The 21,296-nt window shown below is 40.4% G+C and overlaps 1 protein-coding gene across 2 annotated transcripts in view; it reads right to left on the minus strand.

Moving 5' to 3' along the window:
* Positions 1 to 1,295: 1,295 nt before the first annotated feature.
* The window catches only part of wars2 (tryptophanyl tRNA synthetase 2, mitochondrial), a gene marked incomplete at its 3' end in the record, with an annotated part of 32,742 nt that continues 12,741 nt past the window's right edge, over positions 1,296 to 21,296 (minus strand). Inside the window, 4 exon segments of one of the 2 annotated variants that reach the window (XM_036138934.1) lie at positions 1,296 to 1,414; positions 2,859 to 2,941; positions 5,479 to 5,559; positions 10,998 to 11,255. In XM_036138934.1, the coding sequence (XP_035994827.1) occupies positions 1,296 to 1,414; positions 2,859 to 2,941; positions 5,479 to 5,559; positions 10,998 to 11,255 (541 nt within the window). 2 annotated transcript variants of the gene reach the window in all.

Raw genomic sequence — 21,296 nt, forward strand, 5'->3', positions numbered from 1 at the left:
AATCACAGAGGGAGGAGGGTGGCATCCTCAAACATGTGGGCCACGTGTTTGGATAAGATCAGAGCACGTCTTGGAAAGCAGATAGCAATCAGTGGAAAACAAAACAAGGAGCATAATCACATACTAATAATCAATATCAGCTATCTGGGGAGCGATGTACGGTTCTGGTTTTAATTTCAGCTTGCTTTTAATCCCCAGAAACAGAACGCTTCTCATTAAAGCCCAGCTGCTGAAAATCTGTGTGACTTCCAGTTCATTTACACACTATTCCAAGCAGCTCGTTGTTTATGGCTTGTGCTTAATTTGTTTCCTAGACGGGCAGGTGGTAAATAAGGGTCAAGTTATTGGCTGCGATATTAAACATATTGAGCTAGGTTAGACTTGAATCTGCCTAAAAAGCTTTTCTCAACTCATTTCTTTAAGGACTGCTGCTGCTAAAACCTGGAAAAGCAAACCAAGTATCTCCAGAATGAATGTAACTTTATTAAGCTGCTCTTATTTAAACTGTGCATATGAAAATCACATTATGTTAAACCCAAAAAAAAAGAAATAAATTGGAAAATATGGATTTCTCTATTCCACCGGAAAAGATCTGGTGATATTCTCCTTCTAGATGCTACATCCTCCTTTGAAAGCAGAACTGTTTAAAAATCTTTTTTTTTTTTAAATCCAGAGAGAGAGAGAGAGAAAGATGGGGAAGCTGTTCACAACACCACACAGTATGCATGGTTCAGTGTGGAGCACATTTAAAACAACCTGTTTTAAATGTGCTCCATGCATCAAAGCACCATACAGGCAGATCTAAGATCGCATAAAGAGCGAATTAAAGATCATTTTATAGAACTAGATTGTTTAAATATTAAGGTGTCTAAAAATTAAAAGCTGCACATACCTGAACTGCAGCATAAAGCGTGGCTAAAGAGAAATGTTTTAGGAATAGTTTTTAGCCCTGGACTGGCCTCAGATGGATTGGTAGGGTGGTGCAGAGCCTGCAGGAGCCCCGACTGACAAGACCCACAAACTAGGAACCTGCGCCTGCAGCTGGCTTTGAGCTTTGCTCTGATCTGTTGCAAAATAAATCCAACTAATTTCCTAAAATTAGACATAATGCATTTGCATAAATGCACTGAAACAGACTTTTATTTAGAAAAGGATCAAATCCTCTAAATAAACAGATATTTCTTTCTCGTTCCTCCCGGGCAAACACAGAGTAGTTAACAAGGTGGAGAGGCACAAAACGACTAAACATTAAGAGCCACGAGCCGCAGGCTGCGCCGTGTGTTTGTTGTTCTTACTCAGCAGCGCGCGCGGCTCAGGAAACAGCTCTCCGTAGCGGTTGTTGAAGATCCGAGCGAGATCTTGAGCCAGCTCGAGATGCTGGACCTGGTCCTCTCCGACGGGGACGTGTGTGGACCTGGGAGACAGCGTTTCAAACGGACAGGGTTTACAGCGAGACCCGGGGACAAGCTGGACAGAGCCGGAGCCAAAGCTGAAACCTGCTTCAGCGTCTTCAGCAACGCTGCCTCAGTTTCTTTCTTCAATTCACTATACAGTTCATAAACAAAATGAAATGAAATCTGAAATTGTTGATAAAAAAAACGTTAGTACCTAAAATAATTGCCTTTAATTCCCAACTTTATTTTATTTACTACGTTCAAACTAATTCTAAATTTAACTCTAGTAACGGTTTTTAAAACATGAGCCATGAGGAAACGAGAGACAGAAGTTCTCAGGCTGTACAAAAGAAGCAGCTCTGTTCAGTCTGTTAATTAACAAAAGTAAAAAAAAACTTGGCAGCCTAACGAGGACGCCTGAGAGCAGAGAGCTGAAGATCCTCCGGCCGACGTTAGCGGAAGGTGAAGCTGTCAGGATTGGACATGAAAAGCTCTGGTAATTTTTTAAAACATTGTTAAAAAATAAAAGGTCCGCTACTTCTTTAGCACGGTGCTTTTGGTGGTGCTCCTTGAAGTCTGTGGTGTTGAATTGACCAACTTCATTACCACTTCTTGTCATTTTTGCATTGCAGATATTGCATGTTGCAGTCGGACTTGTTGGCGTATCAAGATTGAAATCTTTCCAAATAGCAGACTTGGTTCAGTCCGCCGTTTGTTCCATGTTTCTCTTTGATCCAGGTATTGGATCGGTGCATCTCTACTTTAAATATCTTTATTGGATGATTGCAGCAGTGAGCAAATTTAGGTCCAGGAGGGAAACTCAAACATCCCTCTGCCTAGTGACGCCCTCCAGCTTGTTGCAGCATTAAAACTACACCGAAATACAAAAAAAAAAAAAAAAAAAAAAAGATTTTAGGTATTTAAAGAGTTTTTTTTTCAGATTCTAATCCTCTCTATTAAATCCAGAACTTGAGCCCTTTCTTTGGCCATTGTTTTTTTTTTTTTCCTCTGCAAGAAATTAAACACATACATCCATTTTGGCTTTAACATTAAAAGAATACCAATAAAAGAATAAATCTGCTATTGAGCACAGGATGGCTGCAGATGTCCGCATTCTAACGAGGAAAAACGTTACAAACTCTGCTTTCAGCAAAGATGTACTGGCTATTTTTCTTAGCCTGTTTCATCACAAGTGAATTATCTCACAAAATATCTCGTCATCCAATCCAAGAAGGAAGAACACATAAAAAAAAGAAATATATTTGTTGGTTCAGACTGAAAAATACATAACACTTTTAAACAGAGATTCATGATTAGGTTTACGGGACAAAATGTCAAAATTTCCAGTGGCTAAACTCAGATAAGCCGTGAATAATGGCAGTAATGATGCTTAATCTTAAACATCTGACATGGAAAATTGAAGCTAACATGACAGAGAAAATCTTACAAGAAGGGAAACCTCACTTGTAGAGCAGGATGTCGGCAGCCTGCAGGACGGGATACGTGTAGAGCCCGACGCTGCCCTCGTTCTTCTCTTTGCTCTTCATCTTTCAAAGTGAAGAAGAAGAAGAATGAGACAGAGAACAAGTGGAATTTTTTTCCCCATCCAATCCACAAAGAGTCATTTTCACTTCTACGACTCATCAACCCTGAGACGACAACATCAAGCCTGACCTGAGGAGCTGTTTTCCGCCGTGTCTGACATAAAACTCGTCTGCTGGGTAAACAAAAGGTGTTTTCTATTACAGCAGCCAGGAGGCAGCGGCTCTCCTGCTTTAGACATTTACGGGGTCTGGGATATAGCTGCAAATGACTTAATTTCAAAACTCTGGCGAGTTCAAAAGACATAAGAATAAAACAGACAATGATTACCCAAAAAAACAAAACAGGAAGTTACAAAAAAAAAAAAAAGGGACACAAGCTGAGACGTGGCAACGTTTACATCAACACGAACCGGGACCTGGAGGGAGGGCAGGAAGATCCGACTCGTAAAGCTGTGCCGAACACCAGAGGCAGACATAAATTACGCAATCCACAGCTATAAAACTATATTTAAATGCAAATAACAGTTTGCTTGGAGGAGGGACTTTCATGCATTATTTTATAAAAATGGAGGTTGAGATGTAAAGTTTTACTTTACTCTACAGAGCTGACCAGACAAAAGCAAATAAAGCCACCCACAAAGAGCTTTAAACTCCATGGTTACATTCGCTTGTTGCATTTTCTACGTGGTGACAGTCTAAAATTCATAGTCAGGAACTTGTGCGAGTAAAAGCTGGTGAGCTTTAAAAGACTGGGAACTGTGGCTCCTTTGACCTACGCTCATATTTAACTGCTTCAGTATTTGTGAACTGAAACCCTGCAGCTTATTCAGCTGAAAAGGAAATCAAGCCGCCGACAGATGGGGAGTTGTGCATCTGTAAGGAGACTTTATTGCTGCTGAACAGCTAAATATTGCTTTTGCCTTTTAAAAGCTGACAGAATAACACAGAAAACATGGGTTTGATAAACAATAAATCGGAGTTTCTACTCTTAGATAAATTTTAAGCCCAGCTACGTACACACTAAAAACTGCTGGGGTATTTTTTATTTTATTTTAAATGCTGACTTTGTGCCGTTGGTAGAGAGGTTGACCACAGGGAGCCTGATCGGTCTTTGGGGACCAGCATCTCACTATTTACATACAGACATAAACAACGACCTGATCAGACTTCACTGAAACTCTTCCGCAGGATGAAATAGAAACAGTAAGAAGGGTCAAATTACGCTGTAGATAATTTTAACGTTAGCAAGTCAACATAAGACTACATTATCCTTTCAATCTGAGAGAAATACATACTGCAAGATAATGCTGCAACATTCACACTTTAATCAAATAAGTGGCTTTGAAATTAATATGCGCAGATTAAGGCGCTATTGTTGTTACTTAAACATTACCTTACAACATTATGATCATCATTTTAACTGATTTATTTTTGAAAAACAATTTACTGTGTAGTTCAAACCAAAGATGCTAATAGGAGCAGAAAATGTGATGTATTTATACCACGTTATACATGGAGTGTATCTAGTCAATGGTTTGTAAATGTGTTAAAAAACCTTAACAGGTTTTTATTAATGCTTTAATAATCAGATTATTTTACAAAATAAAGGCAAAACTGAAAATGATTTCAGTTTTGCAAAACTATTATTTACATAACCCAGTATATAGATTACTTTTTAGACCGTACTTTTTAGCTAACATGTTCGACATTAGTCACTTTAACAGGCTTTTTTTCTTGATAACCCACCCAAGTATGTTATGGAAAAAAACACTTTCTCTTCAAATTGGTTGTTTTAAAACCCAGCAGTGTTAAGAGTGTAATAGTTCTCTAATCCTTTATAAACAAGTCATAATATGTTGATACATTTTTTTCTATGACAATCATTAGGAGAGCATTACAGAACATTCAATAAATATAGACAAATAGATTCAAATTATTTGACTAAACGTTTTACCTGCTTTTCTTACTGAGTTACTCAATATGTGTGTGTGTGTTTTTTTTCTTGTACTTGCAGCTAAGCAAGACATTTCTTTTGCTAATTTTAAGTAAAGCAAGGACTTTGATGTAAAGCAAGGACTGAAAAAAAAGGTCCTCACTTTTTTTCTGGGCTAGGGGTGAGGTTGAGGACTAAGGTGTCAATTAAGTTTAAGTTAGGGTTAGGCCAAAGAAAGGCTTGATGATAAATGGAAGTCAAGACACAGTCTTCACTATGTACATTAAACAAGGATATTTGTGTATGTCTATCATTGTGTGGACCAAAACTTGATAGTAGACCAACGTTGAGTGGACAATTGCATAGTGAGGACATTTTCCAAGGTCCACACAATGCACATTGGGTGGGTTAAGGGCTGAGGTGTGAATTGAGTTTAGGCTAAGGTGGGTGTTAGTTATGGACCTGTGACCTTAGGTGTAGTTGAGTTTAGGTTCAGGGTTAGGGCATAGAAACCAATAGAAAAAAAAAAAAAAAAAAATCAATGGACGGTCCACACAGTGATGTAAATACAAATAAGCGTGTGTGTGTGTGTGTGTGTAGTCTGAACCTTCCACTGCGGTAGGTGGCGCAGCCGGGGCATGCTGGTCAGGCAACCGAGGATCCAGCAGAGCTCTGCGTGCTCGGACACCTACGAGGAGGATGTAGGGACAAATCCAAATATTTACACACACTCACTCAACCTGATGTTCAGAATTCATTTAGCAAAAATACAGAGTGTTTTCTGTTATACACAAACTCTGCAAATCAAAGGTCTATATTATAGTTACAGACAATGAGTTTAGCAGTATTTAATTATTTGCTCAATTATTTCACAGCACAGCGTGATGAAATTATTGGACAATTCTCTCTAATTCTAGTAGAAGTTATGTCTGTAGTTAATCGTTTATGCAGGTTCTTTTTTTTTCTTGCAGTGTGAGGAATCATCACAAACACACTAGGACTACTGGCTGTGTTTTGCTTTTTTTTTATTGCAACTTAATACAGGGATTTCTAGGATAAACAGAAGAAACAAAGCAAGCAGGCAAAGTTAACAGATGAAGAGCCTCCTGTGGAAAAATGCTGAGCTAAATGTGGGTCACCCTAGTGCCTCCAGGTGGGCAAGGAGAGTACTGCACCCCTCTGAGGGTCCACTCTTCCCAGAAACAGGTGCAGTCTGTCCCACCTGCGTTCACTGTCTGGCCTAGTTTCAACTTAAATGACTTGATGAACAATGCAGCAGCATTACAACCAATATCTTCTGCTGTACAACTTGTTTTAACATTCTTTTATTTTCCACAATTTTTCTTTTGTATTTTAAAAAAAAAAAAAAAAAAGTAGCATGTAAAATATTTAAGTCACGTTGTAAGATTAAACTGTTATTTGTTTGTTTTCTGGGTTTATTCTTATGCTTTAATGTCTTGGTTGGAAAAATAACTTCTTGACTTTGCTTTATAAACTTCGTTTGAAGGCTGAAAAAAGCCATGATATTAAAATCACAAAGCAATCCAAAACTATTCCGTGTAAAACCCCATAAATAAACTAAACAGCACTATGAAACAATATATAAAATAATTACATCAATCAAATTAAAATCCAAAATCACACTTGCAGTCTGCAGAGGGTTAGGAGTCCAATTTTCTATTTTTACTTCCACTTTTACAGTTTACCAAGCCATTTATGGTTTTGTCATGCCAAGTCAAATCAAAGTTTGATCATGTAATCCATAACTTAAGATTTTTAAATATTAGAGGGTTTTTAAATAAAGAATAAGCGATTCCAACTACCTTTAAAAAATACATTAAATAAGACTGATAGTCATTATTAATGAATATTTATTTCTTCAAAAACACTTAAATATTGAAACGTATTTTTGTTGATATTATTTAACCATTTTTGTTTTGAGCAGTATGTTTTTTTTTCCAGCAGTCACTATTCTGATGACTTTGCGCTAAAAATAAAGGATCGGGTCGATTACCTACAGAATCGACCCGCTGTGGAGAGACGCAGAATATTAACACAATGGTAAATTAACTCCAGCAACACATATTGGATTTCATAGAACCCTTTTGATGTGATAAGCAGTGTGTGTGTGAGTGAAAGAGAGATTTTGTTGGGATGAAGGACAACTCCTTCAGCTTCAGCTAATGAAGGCTTATGGATTCTCGTTCAATTACCATAATTTCTGTCCCCTGTAGCTTAATGCCCAACGTGACGCCACCACCCAGACAGCAGGAACATGATGGCGGATTTCCGACTACCACGCTGGGGGCATGTTAGCTGTAAAATACTCGACTCGATAAAAAAAAAAAAAAAAGAAAAAACAACTGTGCTGACTCCACAAACCCTCGTGGTGAGGCTTGCCAGCCAACGTTGCAGACTGACGTGAGATGGAGCCGATGTTGATGAGCACACAGAAACACTACGATAGGGACTGGGAACTAATTAGACCTGGCACGCAGACGGAAAGCGCCACGCTTGGCAGTTCATTTCAGCGATTAAGTGATCAACTTATCATGCAACCATTGCAACAGCTCATTTAGGCTGTGAAAAAAAAAAGAGAACTTTCACAGTCCATTCCATTTTCTGCTAAATACTTCTATAAAACTCGCATCAAAAGGCAAGTCCATTAATCAGCAGACCCGCAAGTCCTCTGAGCTCATCCACTCACAAGCCCTGCTCATTTTTTTTCAATGAATCTGAGTATTTTCTTTGGGCGTCTGTCGTATTTTTACATGTGGAGCAGGCGTGTTCGACACGGGGGTCGTGTCGCTGCCAAGTTATGTGGCACGAAGCTAAGCGGGAATAAAAATAGGACTGGATGTGTGTGCAGAGGAGGAGGAGGGGGGGGAGGTAAAGCAACACAGATGGACTGAACCTAACACACACATGTGTACCTTCTTCCAAACTTGTAAGAAAGGAAAACACATCCAGAGTCAGAGGAGAAGAGAACAGCTGCTCTGATTTTGGTCTTCTTCTCTCTGAACACAAGCCTAAATCTGGGGTCGCACCGAAGTGCTGCAAACATTAAGGCTGCCGTTATCCCAGATCCTTCATGTGGCTAAAGTGAGGCTTAACCGCGGTTAACATGGCAGTTCGTTTTTTTAGCACAAATTAGCAGCAGAAACGGCGGCGATAAGATTCTGCAGCGAACAAACACAGATAACTGTGGCGGCTGGCATGCCGGAAGGTGAACATCGGGCCTGACAGACAAAAATAAACTGTTTTTCTTGGACAAAATATACAAAGAGGGAAAAGAAATGTGAAACAGTGTGCGAATGGTCTGTAGATGGGTGCGTGTTCAGATTTTGGAGACGCAGAGTTAAGGTGTTGCAAAATGTTCTGATGGGAGTGCAAACGAAATATGTGTGATCAGGATGAGTGAAGATGATCTGATGCATCTCTAAAAGCAGGGGGAACAATAGTATGAAGGACAGCATAGCTTTATAAGACATGGTTTGATGTGGGCTAAAGCAGTCTGATGCAGCTGTAACCACTGTTGCAACATTCGACTTAGGGCTGGGCGATAAATCGATTTAATCGATTAATTCGAATTTACAATTCTTTAAGATTTCATTTTTGGAAAATCAGGATTTTATTTTGCCAATACACTTATTGGGTTTCCATGAAGAGAACAACATGTGATGCTGAATATATGTTTAGGCAAATGTATTGTCAAAATATTGTTAAGTGAAAACTTTTTTTTACCATAATACGAGGTACTTCATTTACTTATTTACTTTTATTTTAACTTAGTTTGAAGGTCACAAGTGCAGTGAAGCCTGTTCTTAGCTCAATGTGCAATACCACTAGCAGCAAATGTTTTGTTATATTTTCATTGTTTATAATGGCACGGCTACCATCTTGTTTTGCATGTTTCACAGCTTGTTTTTAGTTGCACTTTGAATCCAGGTCAACTCCCTGACGAAATGCTTGACATAAAAAGCAAGGTTTTAAAATTATTTCTTCAATTTGTTTTTATGAAACAAAAAGGAGGAAAAAATTGATTAATCGGATTTGGTATGATAAAATCAGAGATTTATTTTTTAATCCATATCGCCCAGCCCTAATTCCACTATAACCATGAGCTAAACTAAACCATTTCTAGAAGTGTGGAAGAAGCTAGCTACCTAAAATGTATGTTGTTTAGGAAGGAACAAGGACATTATAGAATAGAAATACAGGTGCTGGTCATATAACTACAATATCATGAATTCCCTTCAAAAACATATATTATATTTATTCAATTCTTTTACATTTTGATGATTATAACTAACAACTAATGAAAACCACAAATCCAGTATCTCAGACAATTGGAATATTACTTAAGACCGATGCAAAAAAAGGATTTCCAGAAATGTTGGCCAACTGAAAAGTATGAGTATGTCCAGCACTGAATACTTAGTTGGAGCTCCTTTTCCCTGGATTACTGCAGCAATGCGGCGTGGCATGGATTCTATCAGTCTGTGGCCTTGCTCAGGTGTTAAGACAGCCCAGGTTGCTCTGATTGCGGCCTTCAGCTCTTCTGCATTGTTAGGTCTGGCGTATCGCATGTTCCTCTTCCCAATACTCCATAGATTTTCTATGGGGTTAAGGTCAGGTGAGTTTGTTGGCCAATTAAGAACAGGGAAACCCTGGTCCTTAAACCAGGTACTGGTAGCTTTGGCAGTGTGTGCAGGTGCCAAGTCCTGTTGGAAAATGAAATCTGCATCTCCATAAAGTTGGTCAGCAGCAGGGAGCATGAATTGCTCTAAAACCTCCTGGTATACGACTGTGTTGACCTTGGACCTCAGAAAACACAGCGGACCAGAACCAGCAGATGACATGGCACCCCAAACCATCACTGACTGTGGAAACATCACACTGGACCTGAAGCAACGTGGATTCTGCCTCTCCTCTCTTCCAACAGCTGCAATGTCTTGCAGACGTCTGTCTGGTGGTTCTGGAAGCTCTGACTCCAGCTGCTGTCTTTCTGAATCTCCCCCACATTTCTCAATGGGTTTTATTTCACAATCCTCTCCAGCGTGCGGTCATCCCTGTTGCTTGTACACTTTTCTACGTCATCTTTTCCTTTCCTTCACTTCTCTATTAATGTGCTTAGACTCAGAGCTCTGTGAACAGCCAGCCTCTCTAGCAATGACCTTTTGTGTCTTGTCCTCCTTATACAAGGCGTCAATGGTCATGTTTAGGACACGACCTAAACACGTCAGCAGTCTTCCCTATGATTGTGTCGCCTATAGAACCAGACTGAGAAACCATTTAAAGGCCTTTGCAGATGTTTAGAGTTAATTAGCTGATTAAAGTGTGTCACAAGGCGTCTTCAATATTGAACCTTTTCACAATATTGAAATTCTCTGAATTTCAATATTGAAATTTGGGGTTTTCATTAGTTGTCAGTTATAATCATCAAAATTAAAATAAATAAATACGTGAAATATGTCAGTCCATGTATAATGAATGAATATAATAAACAAGTTTCACTTTTTGAATGGAATTACTGAAAAAAATTCTACTTTTCATGATTTTATAATTATTTGACTCAATGGGGAAATTCAGGTGTGACGATGGCAAAAACAAGTAGACCCCTGACTAACACACAAGATTAATTAATATGAAAAAAGTTAAATTTAAAGTAAAGCAGGGCAGCAGAAGAGACTTATCAGAAGGTAATGCTTGGCAAAGGGGTAATTCAACCCAGTGTCTTCCACATTTCTCTTTCAAAATTGCCATTGGAAAGAAAAGCATGTCTCTACTGATCACACAGCCTGTACAATTCTATTCCTGTATTATTTATCACCTGACCTTGTTAAGGTACAAATACAGGGTCAGTCTTTTGACTCGTAATTTCACAGTTAGGATCATTATGACTTTGTTTGTCTCTGTGATCAGAGATTCTTCACCAAACTTGCCCACAGTAGAGCTGAACAAGATTTATTTCGCCGACTCATGAAAGTCAACATCTTAAAGACTCTAAGCTCACAACTTACCTTTACATCTCTTGGTATCTGTAAACCGAGGCAGCAAACAGTAAAACGGTTGCTTTAGTGGTAGAAAACACAGCAGGCAGCCATCAATCTCTCTCCCACCCACCTGAGACTGCTGAAAGAGGATCGCCTTCTCTGGGTTGATTCCACAGGCCAGCAAGCTTGCTGCCATGTCCAGTATGTTGTTCCTGAGTTGGTCTGGATGCTGAGCCTGAGTGATGGAGTGCAGATCCACTATGCTGTACAGCACTGAGGGGTACTGGTTCTGCAGGGCCACCCAGTTTTCCAGTGCACCCAAGTAATTTCCTAGATGTGGTACTCCAGTTGGCTGGATCCCTGAGAATACACGAGCACTTCCAGGAGGCTGCTGGAACAGATGGGGAAATGAGCCTGGTATTAGTCTGGTGGTTAGAGATGGCCTAATAGTGAATGAAATGCAGCATCTCGCGTTAATGTGTCACATACCCTGATCAGTTTTCTTGTATGCTTAAAATTGCCTTGAGTATTTTTTTAGCATTCTTTCAATGCCTCAGAGAAAACCGCCAAAGATGCCAACTGGAAATCCTGGGACTGTTCATAATTTCTTTAGGACACATCTTCTAGGTCTTTCAGCTATAATTTGCCTATACAGGAGGGAATGAAGTTGTGTTCAAGTCTAATTTATTTTGACTTAATAACCTTGAATAAACAAGCTCATAAACATGTTTTATTGCCAGTATCTACAACCGCGGGCAATATAACATCGGTGTCAAAGATGAAGTAGTTATGAAGTGCTGATAAACACGTTAACATGAACAAGATGCAAGCATTAAGATTAGCCTGCAGAGACTTTAGTTTCATTGATCAGCTCTTGATCAGCTTCCCTGTTGTCTATAGAATGCCTCGGTAGAAAGAGACATTACAGGAGCGCTACATGGTTCAAGCAGTGAAAGATACAGGGAGACGGAGGGCACAAGCAGACATGCAGTACCATAAGCACAAGCAGAGTGGTTTTGCTCTGTTAGTATGATCGGGCCAACACTGTGTTGCTCCATGTGTAGTGCCTAGCTCTACAAAACCACTTGTTTCTTCTGGCATCAACCCCCACCACCTAACTTTGGCTTTGCAGAAAGTGATAGTTTAACCACTGCCTGTGGCACTGTGCCTAAATGGTGCAGTTAGAATACAAGAGAAGCAGCACATGACTTGATAAATGAGACTGCACTGGTTTCCCAAAAACTTTGGCTTCTTCAAGTGGTTCAAAACTCCGCTTTAAGGTCTTTAACCGGAGTTTACAAAAGAGCCCACATGATGATTGTTTTGGCCTTCCTTCACTGGCTCTCAGCGAATCTTACAAAGTATTTAAAATCGTATTAACTTTGAGAGCCCTACATTAACAAGCCAAGCCCCTCCTTACATTTCTAACCCGCTACACTTTTATGCCCCAAGTTGTAGCTTGAGGTCAGTCGGTGAGGTGTTAAATGTGGTTTCAGAAACTTGCTTTGAGATGCAAGGTGATCATCTCCTTTGGAGCATTAGCACCAAAATTGACGTGTCGCCGCCTGTCAACCAATCCCGGAGGCTCGTCATTAACTGACCAATTCGTAATCGCAATCTGTCCCAAACTGAAATGCTCTTTAGCTCCGACAACATTGCCAAAATTATGCATTATGAATGCATGGCGGTCAGTGAGATTTCGCAAAAGCTATGATCAGTTAACAGGACTCTGATTTTGCACAAAGCTTTTAGTATTTAGTGTAAAGTAAACTTTGCACTCCTAATACATAGTTTCACTGTAAGTTCTTGCCATGATAGGTCGATGACAGCATGAAAACATCTGCTGCAGTCTATTTTTAGTTACTAATATATATATTGAGCTAGGTGTAAGTTGGGTCTTTGAACTTTAATGCCATTGTGGTTATCTTGAAATGACTTCACTGACAATGTGTGACTCGTTAGGAAACAATTTTTTGCTTTTGTGCAGAGTAGGTGGCATAGGTGGTCATTGGGGGGCCGTGCCCACCCGCTGAGCCAGCTGTGGACTGGAAGCTGTCTTTTTCTTTTTTCTTTTTTTTTTTTACCTAGGAGTGGTTCTCAATCTAGTAGTACTATCTTTGATGTGTCAATCATACAATTCAACCAATCAAAAGGCAACATGCTAGCCAATTACAGCTGGAGAGGGGCAGGTCGCTGGGTCATACGTTCATTCATAGCCTTCAGAGATGCCGAGTCTCGGCTGTGGTCACTGTCGGTGTCAGTAGAGTGGGATGGATAAGACAAGACAAGAAGAGACAAAGAAGCAAGCGAGAGCGAGCTGGAAGCAGCGCTATTATTTTCTGTTTGAAACGTCAGCATTGAAGTCAATGCTGGAGTAAACATTTAGCTAGGAGGGTTAGCTAGACAGCTAGGAGCACAAGGAGCAAAACTATGGAGTAAAACTGCCAAACTGAAGAAACTTGGGTTACTTCAGGCAGAAGGGAACTCTGCTTTGTTCTGATCCTTGTTCTCCCTAACTGCTGTGATTACAGAACCTCTACTAGTATGAATCTTTACTTCAGTCAGTGTTCAGCACACAACTGAGCTGAAGCAAAGAAAAAAACTTCATGCATATTGGCTCCCCACAAAATATACAATCAGACAACCAAATAACACACAAAAGCACAACAATCACGATATATCAACCGGAGAAAATAACTTTTATCAATAGCTCTCCAACATGAGTTGCAAATCTACCTTAATATAATTTAATTTCTCTTACAGAGCTCAATCAAACATTTCTCTTTCAAACAGCCATGAAATAATTTTAAGTTGATCTCAACCCCTCTTGGGGTGTTTACATTGACCAACACAATTTCATAGTGACACTTGATTAACCATTATTCTTTTCTTGTTTTATTAAAACTATTAATCAATATTGTTCATTATAACTATTATTCATTGAAGATGTCAGATTCAACAGATTCAACTCATTTAAAAAAATAAATTGATCAGTAAAATGAGTTCCAGGAGATGGCATTTTATTAAAATGGTTTTAGTTTTCTAAAACATTGACAACTATTTTGATATATTTTGTTAGTAATTCTTTCTAAAAGCCCAACAAACGTGAAAAGCTTCCCAATTTTTTACAACCTGCCCATAATTTTATTGAGAATTTCTTTCTCAGCACTGTAGGAGTAGTCACAGAGCCACTGTTCAGCCTCAAGCATATAGAATAGTTTTTGAAAAAGTGTGCCCCCCTGAAAAACTGGAATGCCCCCCTTGTAATTTGTTTCTGCAGCCGGGTCTGCCTTCATGTTGGCAGATGAGGTGAAGATGCCGATGTTAAAGGTATACTATGCAACCAGGGTTGATTTTCCAGCGAGCCCCCCCCCCCCCCCCCCCCCCCCAGAGGGCGAAAGTAAAAGTGCACTGTCATAAAGATGCTCAGCTGTTCTGGTTGCTCCGTCAAGTCAGGCGCGGTTGTTTTGAGCTTAGCAGACAGGCGAACGCAACGAAAAGTAAAAAAAACGGCAGTACAAACAATGAATAACAGTGAAAGTATGAACATCAGGGTTTACCGCAGCGCTATCTTGGCGAGGCGGCCACTTCGCCAAACTCACGCTACCGCCTCACCAACATTCAAAAAAAAATTAAAATGAAATATTTAATAATAATGATAATAAAAAACTTCAATTGCTTGCGACTCATTGAAATGACTCATTTAATCATCCAAAACGGTATGGAACACATTAATTAACTGTAAAATGTTGCATAGTATGCCTTTAATACGGGGAGCTTCCTGAACCCCGCCATTAACAAAGTCTTTGTTGTCGGGTTAGATTGGCCTGTGGTACACTACCGCGTGGGCAGGACGATCTTACAGTTTAACAAGCAGATGAATTGGCTTTTAGTTAGGTTTAGGCAATGGTGACATAGTTATACTTATCAGCTGAAGCTTTACTCTGCCTCAACTAGTGGTTGTCTCATTGTTTTCTTTTCTTTAACTTTATATAAACCAAACTTTTTTTTAAATGTATGAAACAGCACTTTTTGCTTTAGAAGAAAGCTGTTTATACGCATGTGTTTTCTATAGCTATTAATAGAAAACTGAGGCATGAGCATGTGTTTTACAGTCACTGGCATTCCTAGAGAAAAGTTGTAAAGAATGAGGTGCAGGCAGGGTTTAATACATGCAAATGTTGCTTTCCAGTTTTGTAAGAAGGTCCTCTTGCACAACACTTGGTGCACACCGAGATTTCCTGTGAACATCGGATGCCATTTTAATCTATGAAGACATCAATTTACTCTTTACCACGTCACCTGTTAGATGCAATGTTATGAACAGCAGACGGTTCACATTCATTTACACAAAGAGTATATTTTGTTTCAAAATCACTACAATATTTATCGTGAGAATTTGCTGCAGCACAGTGTGATACAATGTGCTTTCTGATGCTTCCTACATGAGGTTTCCTTTTCAGGAAACTAACAGAGCTTGCTTAAGGCCGTATTTTTAATGGACTGGCCATGAGAAATCAATTATGCACAAGGTCGAAATAAAAGGTGTTTCATATCTTCTAATCTTCAGCAAAATGCAGATCAGCTTTTTGTAAAACATATACAGATGCTATAATTCGTACTAAAACTGATTCTTTAAAACGCTGAATGTTAGATTGCCTTGTTAACCGTCTTAGGAGTTCAAAAAGAGCAGTTCAGCTTGATGTGAATTTTCATAGGTTTGTTGTCCATAACAGCAACACTTGGACATTTCCGTGGACTCCTTTTAAGACTGCTCCCTCCGAAACCCCTGGGATCTCTGTTATCGTCTTAAATCTGACTGGCGATCATATGCTCCCCAGCTGCACTTTCCAAGGTTATCATAACTAACCGCTAAGACCTGGAGCTTTCAGAGGAAATCCTCTTAGCCCACTGCTGGGAAACGGGTTATCTTGACAGCTTGCTGGGCTCCAATCAACTCCAATCTGGCTGAAGGACGGACTCCGCAGAGCATCTATGATCAGGTAAAAGCGGCTCTCTCTCACCAGCGTGGCCTAGAGCCTCCACGTCTCGGAGCCCAGATGTATCAGGTAACAACTGCTCTGAGGCCAACACGGTCCACAACATCCCCATCTACTGGCCTGTGGGAGAGGCTTTCCACCCGGCGAGTAAGAGGCAGCCAGGAAGGAACTGGGTGCTTATGTCATTACGAAGGGGTAATTGCACTAGAGTGCCATTGATGCTGAGAACCTCGTAAGAGGTGTCAAGATTGATTTGGGTGTGGACTGGGCCCTACGCCTGGCTCATGTGTGTTCTCACCTCAGACTGACACGCCTAACGCATGTCCCCCCCTCTACTCCGTGGCCCCGGGGAGGCCATTAGCCATGCAGACATGGTAATGGTGTCATTTGAACCAATTGAGTGTCAAATAAGAGTCAACGCCATGACTTACTGGCCACTGGGCAATCAGGGCCTATCACGTATTACCCTACTTCACCAAACACCTCAGTGTTACTCTTGGTGTCCAGCAGCTATAGGAACACGTGCTTCAATAGCTGTTGGAGGAAAGAGAAATAAATCAGCTACAGCACGATGACAGATGAGATGGGGAACGTTGTAAAGCAATTTATATTTGTAATGAATCCTGCACTGTAAAGCCAAAGGTAGGGGACTATCACCAACTTCTACACTTTAGATTAAACTGCCTCTTTGTACATTAACATTTTTACCTTTGAAATACTTTCAGTGTGCACAAACTCACTTGATGCATATGAAATGATACCTTAGGACCTCTTAAAACTACAGGAAGAAGGAGTAACTGCACTGCATGCAGTTTCAACACCCACTAAAAAGGTGCTAAAATGTACGGATTTTTTAAATTACTTGAAATCATTTTTTAGCACTTAATACAATTTTTGTTGTTTTTCTTCCATGTGAAGCATCATTTTCAGACTTGTGTTCACACCTAAGACGAACTAACTTTAAGTCCACATATGGCACATGGAGAAATGCATTAATTTATGTTCCTCATGAGTTACTAACATCTCCACACTGGTGCAATGCACATCTTTCATCATATTTTAATGACATCAAGGTTGTATGTTGGGAGTTGAAATCATTATTGACATTTGTCTGACAATTTGTGTTTTCTTATCATATAAATTTTCCAAGAAAGCTGGTCTCTTTCCTAGGTTTTCTTGAATTAGCTGTTTTCAACATGATCACTGAAAAAAACAACAACTTTGCATCCATCAAGGGATTCAGATGAGAAAAGGTCAAGTTGGTAACAACTGAGCCAGCAACACTGGCATTCTATAAAAACATGTTGCTACAGTAGAAAGGTTAAATGCATCCTTCCGAATAACAATCTGATAGAAAAGTGAGGCGCCATTACTTTTGTCAGATACTCTATCAGGTATGTTGCATTACGTATGCGATATTGACCTGAAACTGATCACTTTGAAAGAACACTATAGACATCTGGCCTTGATATGAATTTTTCAGTTTTACCTATGAAATAAAGAAAAAGCAAGATTTAGTTTTGACACGATGAGTTTGCCTTTTGAGTTTTTCAGCACAGGGGGATCATAGAAACATGTTTGTTTTTCTGCCTGAAGCACCAGAATCGTTAATAGGCTGCTGCTGTTAAGCAATAAGCTTTAACTGTTTTAGTTAGTTGGGTGGTTTCTTTAACAAACCAAATAAATAAATAAATAAATAAGCAGTGTCTCAAAATATTCTTAAAGTGTATCAACTTTTCAAATGAACAATTATTTGACAAAAATAATATCATTCCCACTCAAAAATCGAGCAGTTGGAGAGATTTGCTCACAAAACTAGTTAAAACACAGAACTGAGTGGAGCAGATGAAAGCTCCAGACGAAGAGGGTCTTTAAAGTTACTGCAGTTCACCCTGAGGGGCACCTGGACGCCTGTACTAAGTTTCACGGCAATCCATCAAACGGTAACTGAGACGTGCAAAAAAAAAAAAAAAAAAAAAAAAAAAATCACCAAAGACAGACTTATGATGGTACAAGAAAAAGCGAAGGGATGTCCAAAGGCTTTAGAGGCGGGAGCAGTAACTTCGGCATCTTGAATAAAGAGACCTGTGAGCAGCTGTACGATTAATGGCATGAGCTTTCTTTCTGGAGTTTTCTCTCAGACAAACACCTTCGAATCAAACACAAGCGACAAAATGCTGTTTTCCCTTCGTATTTTAGACGGCCGCAACACAGACTAGCTGCATCATCGCAGAGGTGACGAAAGCCTTCTTCATCCATGTCTGCCATATGCTTAATACATTAGGCACCATGTGCATGTGACATCAACACCAGCGGCTAGAAGGTTACATACACTAAAAGGCCATGTTTTCACACTTGCAGTTCCTTTCCTGGAATAGCCGTTAGTTTGCCGGTGTGTGTGGTAACATCCGTTGGGATGGAGGTCGTGTAAAAACACAGACCATCGTCCGCGCGTGTTGTAGTCTTAGCCTACGTCAACATTAGTGGAGTTGTGAAGGTGTCCGTTCATAAGAATTTGACAGCTCACACCAGGGTCTGGCAGCAGTGGAAAGAAATGACAGCCAGTTGAAAAGAGAAACATGACCAGATTCTTCACATCAGCTGCAGTATTTAAAAAAAAATGTCATTTCAGTTTGGGCTAATCAGTCGAATCGGACTGAAGATTCCCCCCACTCACAATATTAGAGAAAAGTATATCTCCGGTTGCTAATCTCACTTTCATCTAAAATTAAAATTTTCAGATAACAAAAGGAAGAACAGATTTTGTGGCCAATTTGGTTTTTAAAAGCTCTGACGAGCGGAAATTGATTTTAACTGGATGTTATTTGTCTAATGTACGGATCAGAGGTGATGTCAGCCCCTGTTAGGTAGGACTTGCTGTAAAACAGGGTTTTACTTTTTTAAACACAAAATCATTACATAGTTGATGCGTCTTTAGCATCTTACACCAGTAAACAGGATGGCTACCATTACTAAAACAGTAGTATTCCTTGAGAATGTAGGTCCTTGTCTTAAAGTTTCAGCTGCCAACGTTTCCAAACGGTACGGTGTAAACTAAGATACCTGCATTCCTTGCAGAAATTACTGCTTACTTTAAAAAAAAAAATAGCTTCTTACACCTTTTGTGCTTTATTTGACTTAATTTATAAAACCTCATGAAACTAAAGGGTGCTAACTTTGAGTCAACGTTACTCAGTAACAACGTCCACACCAAAGTGTTTTTTTTTATCAGCGCAACCTGGTAGCGTTTATGGTGTGTTCACTGGTAAGAAAAATATCCAGTTTATTTTGTACATGACCAGCCAGATCGAACTGAAAAACCATCAGAATCCTGTCAGCCGCTAATTCTTTAGATCTCTAATAAAAAGTTTCAGGTATTCATCATTCTTACTGCCAGGTTTTTAATATCAGGCACAGTTTGCATAGTTTTTTTTTTTTTACTGAGGAGTTGATGTGGCCTGCAGGATTTATAGATATATAGCCTTGCTACACTTCATGAAATTATTCACGACGGTTGAGCTTGCTAAATGGTCCATTTCTCATCTCCGACCTGCTCCGCGCTGCTTTTCAGGGCCCATCCATCATATCGTAGCCTCGGTATCCAGGAGCGGTCCACTGACATCTCTCTCAACAAGGAGCCGAGGAGAGGGCACGACACTTTACCACGCCAGTTTCAACACGTAGCAGGAACACCTCTGGGAGCAGTGCCACTCGCCCAGCTGTGAATTACCATCAGCTCTTTGTTGGCCGGCGACGAGCGCCGGGCCCGACTGCATCTGCAGAGCGCGGAGACGGATTTTCACATCTCTCCTGCTGGATGTCTTGCACACAGGATTCAGTGTTCCTCCCTCTTTCCTGGACACAACGGGCGCTCCCATTAACACCAGCGTCATGCTGAAACACACGTTGACCCACCTCGGCTCATTCCTGCGCGTCTTTCTTCCTCTCGGCCTTCTGCTCACTCTGGGGCCTGTTAAAGCCGGCGACCAACAGAGCACCACTTCAGTCAGCTATCAAACAGGAAATGGCCCTTACTGTATTACTCTTCCTGATCCCTGAAGGTATGTGTGTATTTAGCCACTTGAACAGGCCACAGCTTGAAACAAAGTGTTTTTGACCACAAAGAAAATATTCATTTATAAATGTCCATAAACACAAAGGCTGAGCAGAGCGTAAAGCTGGAAAAAAACAAGTAAAACCGGGGATTAAACACGACTGTTAAATAATAAATGTGTGACTAGTATCTCAGTGAAGGACTTTCCTTTTTTCCGTCGGAGTTGTACGTTGGAGGGGCAGCAGAGGGGAAGGCCCAGAAGGAGCGTTTGATTAAATCTGCGGTTGACGTGTGGGACAGGTGAGATTGATGAGGTTCCTCTGAGCTTCACACTGTGCGGAGAGCGGGGGTACAGGAACAGAACACTGCAGTGTAGCAGGACAGGGCTCGGGGCCTGCTCAGGGCCCGCTCGCGCCGTGGGGTCCCTCGGCTGATTAATGGGACTGGAGGCCCTTCAAAAACAGCCCTCCCCGCAGACGGAGCCTGACAGTCCTCCAAAAATAACCTGGCAAGGGGTGGCAGCCCCGGCTTCCAGCCCTAAACAGGCTTCTGAAGGAACCACACTTCAACAGACCCTGGGGGAGATGAGCGGCTGCGGCTCAGGGTCGGAAGCTGTTATCAGGCTCATTACAATCTGAACATTTAAAAACCTTCTTTAGTCTGCTGGAAGCCATTCGTACTCATTATGTTCCGATGGCAGTATCATGCTACATACATATGTTTTTATACTCAATATTTACAAAAAGGGAAAAAAATATCTAAGCGGAAATCATATTTTATACCACTGAAGAATGTGGTCCACAATTACAAGGTTTTCTAAACAAGATAAGCTGTGAGGACATCAGTAGCTTTAAAAATACTAATTTTACGGGTGAAACGTTGCATCCACCCATGAGAAAAGACAATGCACCAGTAATGGGCCGTTACGCTGAAAGAAATTAGACCGTTACAATGAGCGTAACTGTGCTACGTGCTAAGCTAACAGTAACTGTGCTACGTGCTAAGCTAACAGTACGACACGGATGTTTTAGAGCAACATAAAAAAGTCAAGGGAGCTCCTGAAAGTGCATCAGTGAAGTTATAAACCTCAGTGCTGCGCTGCGTGGATCCATTTACACATGAACTGACTCCATTAGTCAGTTCATGGAAGAGTGATTCGGTTCGTATTCTCTGGGTGTGACGCGCTGTGCTATTTTGTTGAATCTCTGCCCCTCACTGACGTTTCTGAAGATGGATTTAAAAAAAAAACAGCCACAAGTGCACCTAAAACCCCGTCACAGACGCCACACAAGAGTGAGAAAATAAAACATTTGTCTAGTGCCACAAAAAGGGCCAAATTGGAGTCTGATCAGCGACGGAATAAGATGCGCACACA

This window comes from Fundulus heteroclitus, chromosome 7 (genome assembly GCF_011125445.2).
Source record: "Fundulus heteroclitus isolate FHET01 chromosome 7, MU-UCD_Fhet_4.1, whole genome shotgun sequence".
NCBI classification, from domain to species: Eukaryota; Metazoa; Chordata; class Actinopteri; order Cyprinodontiformes; family Fundulidae; genus Fundulus; species Fundulus heteroclitus.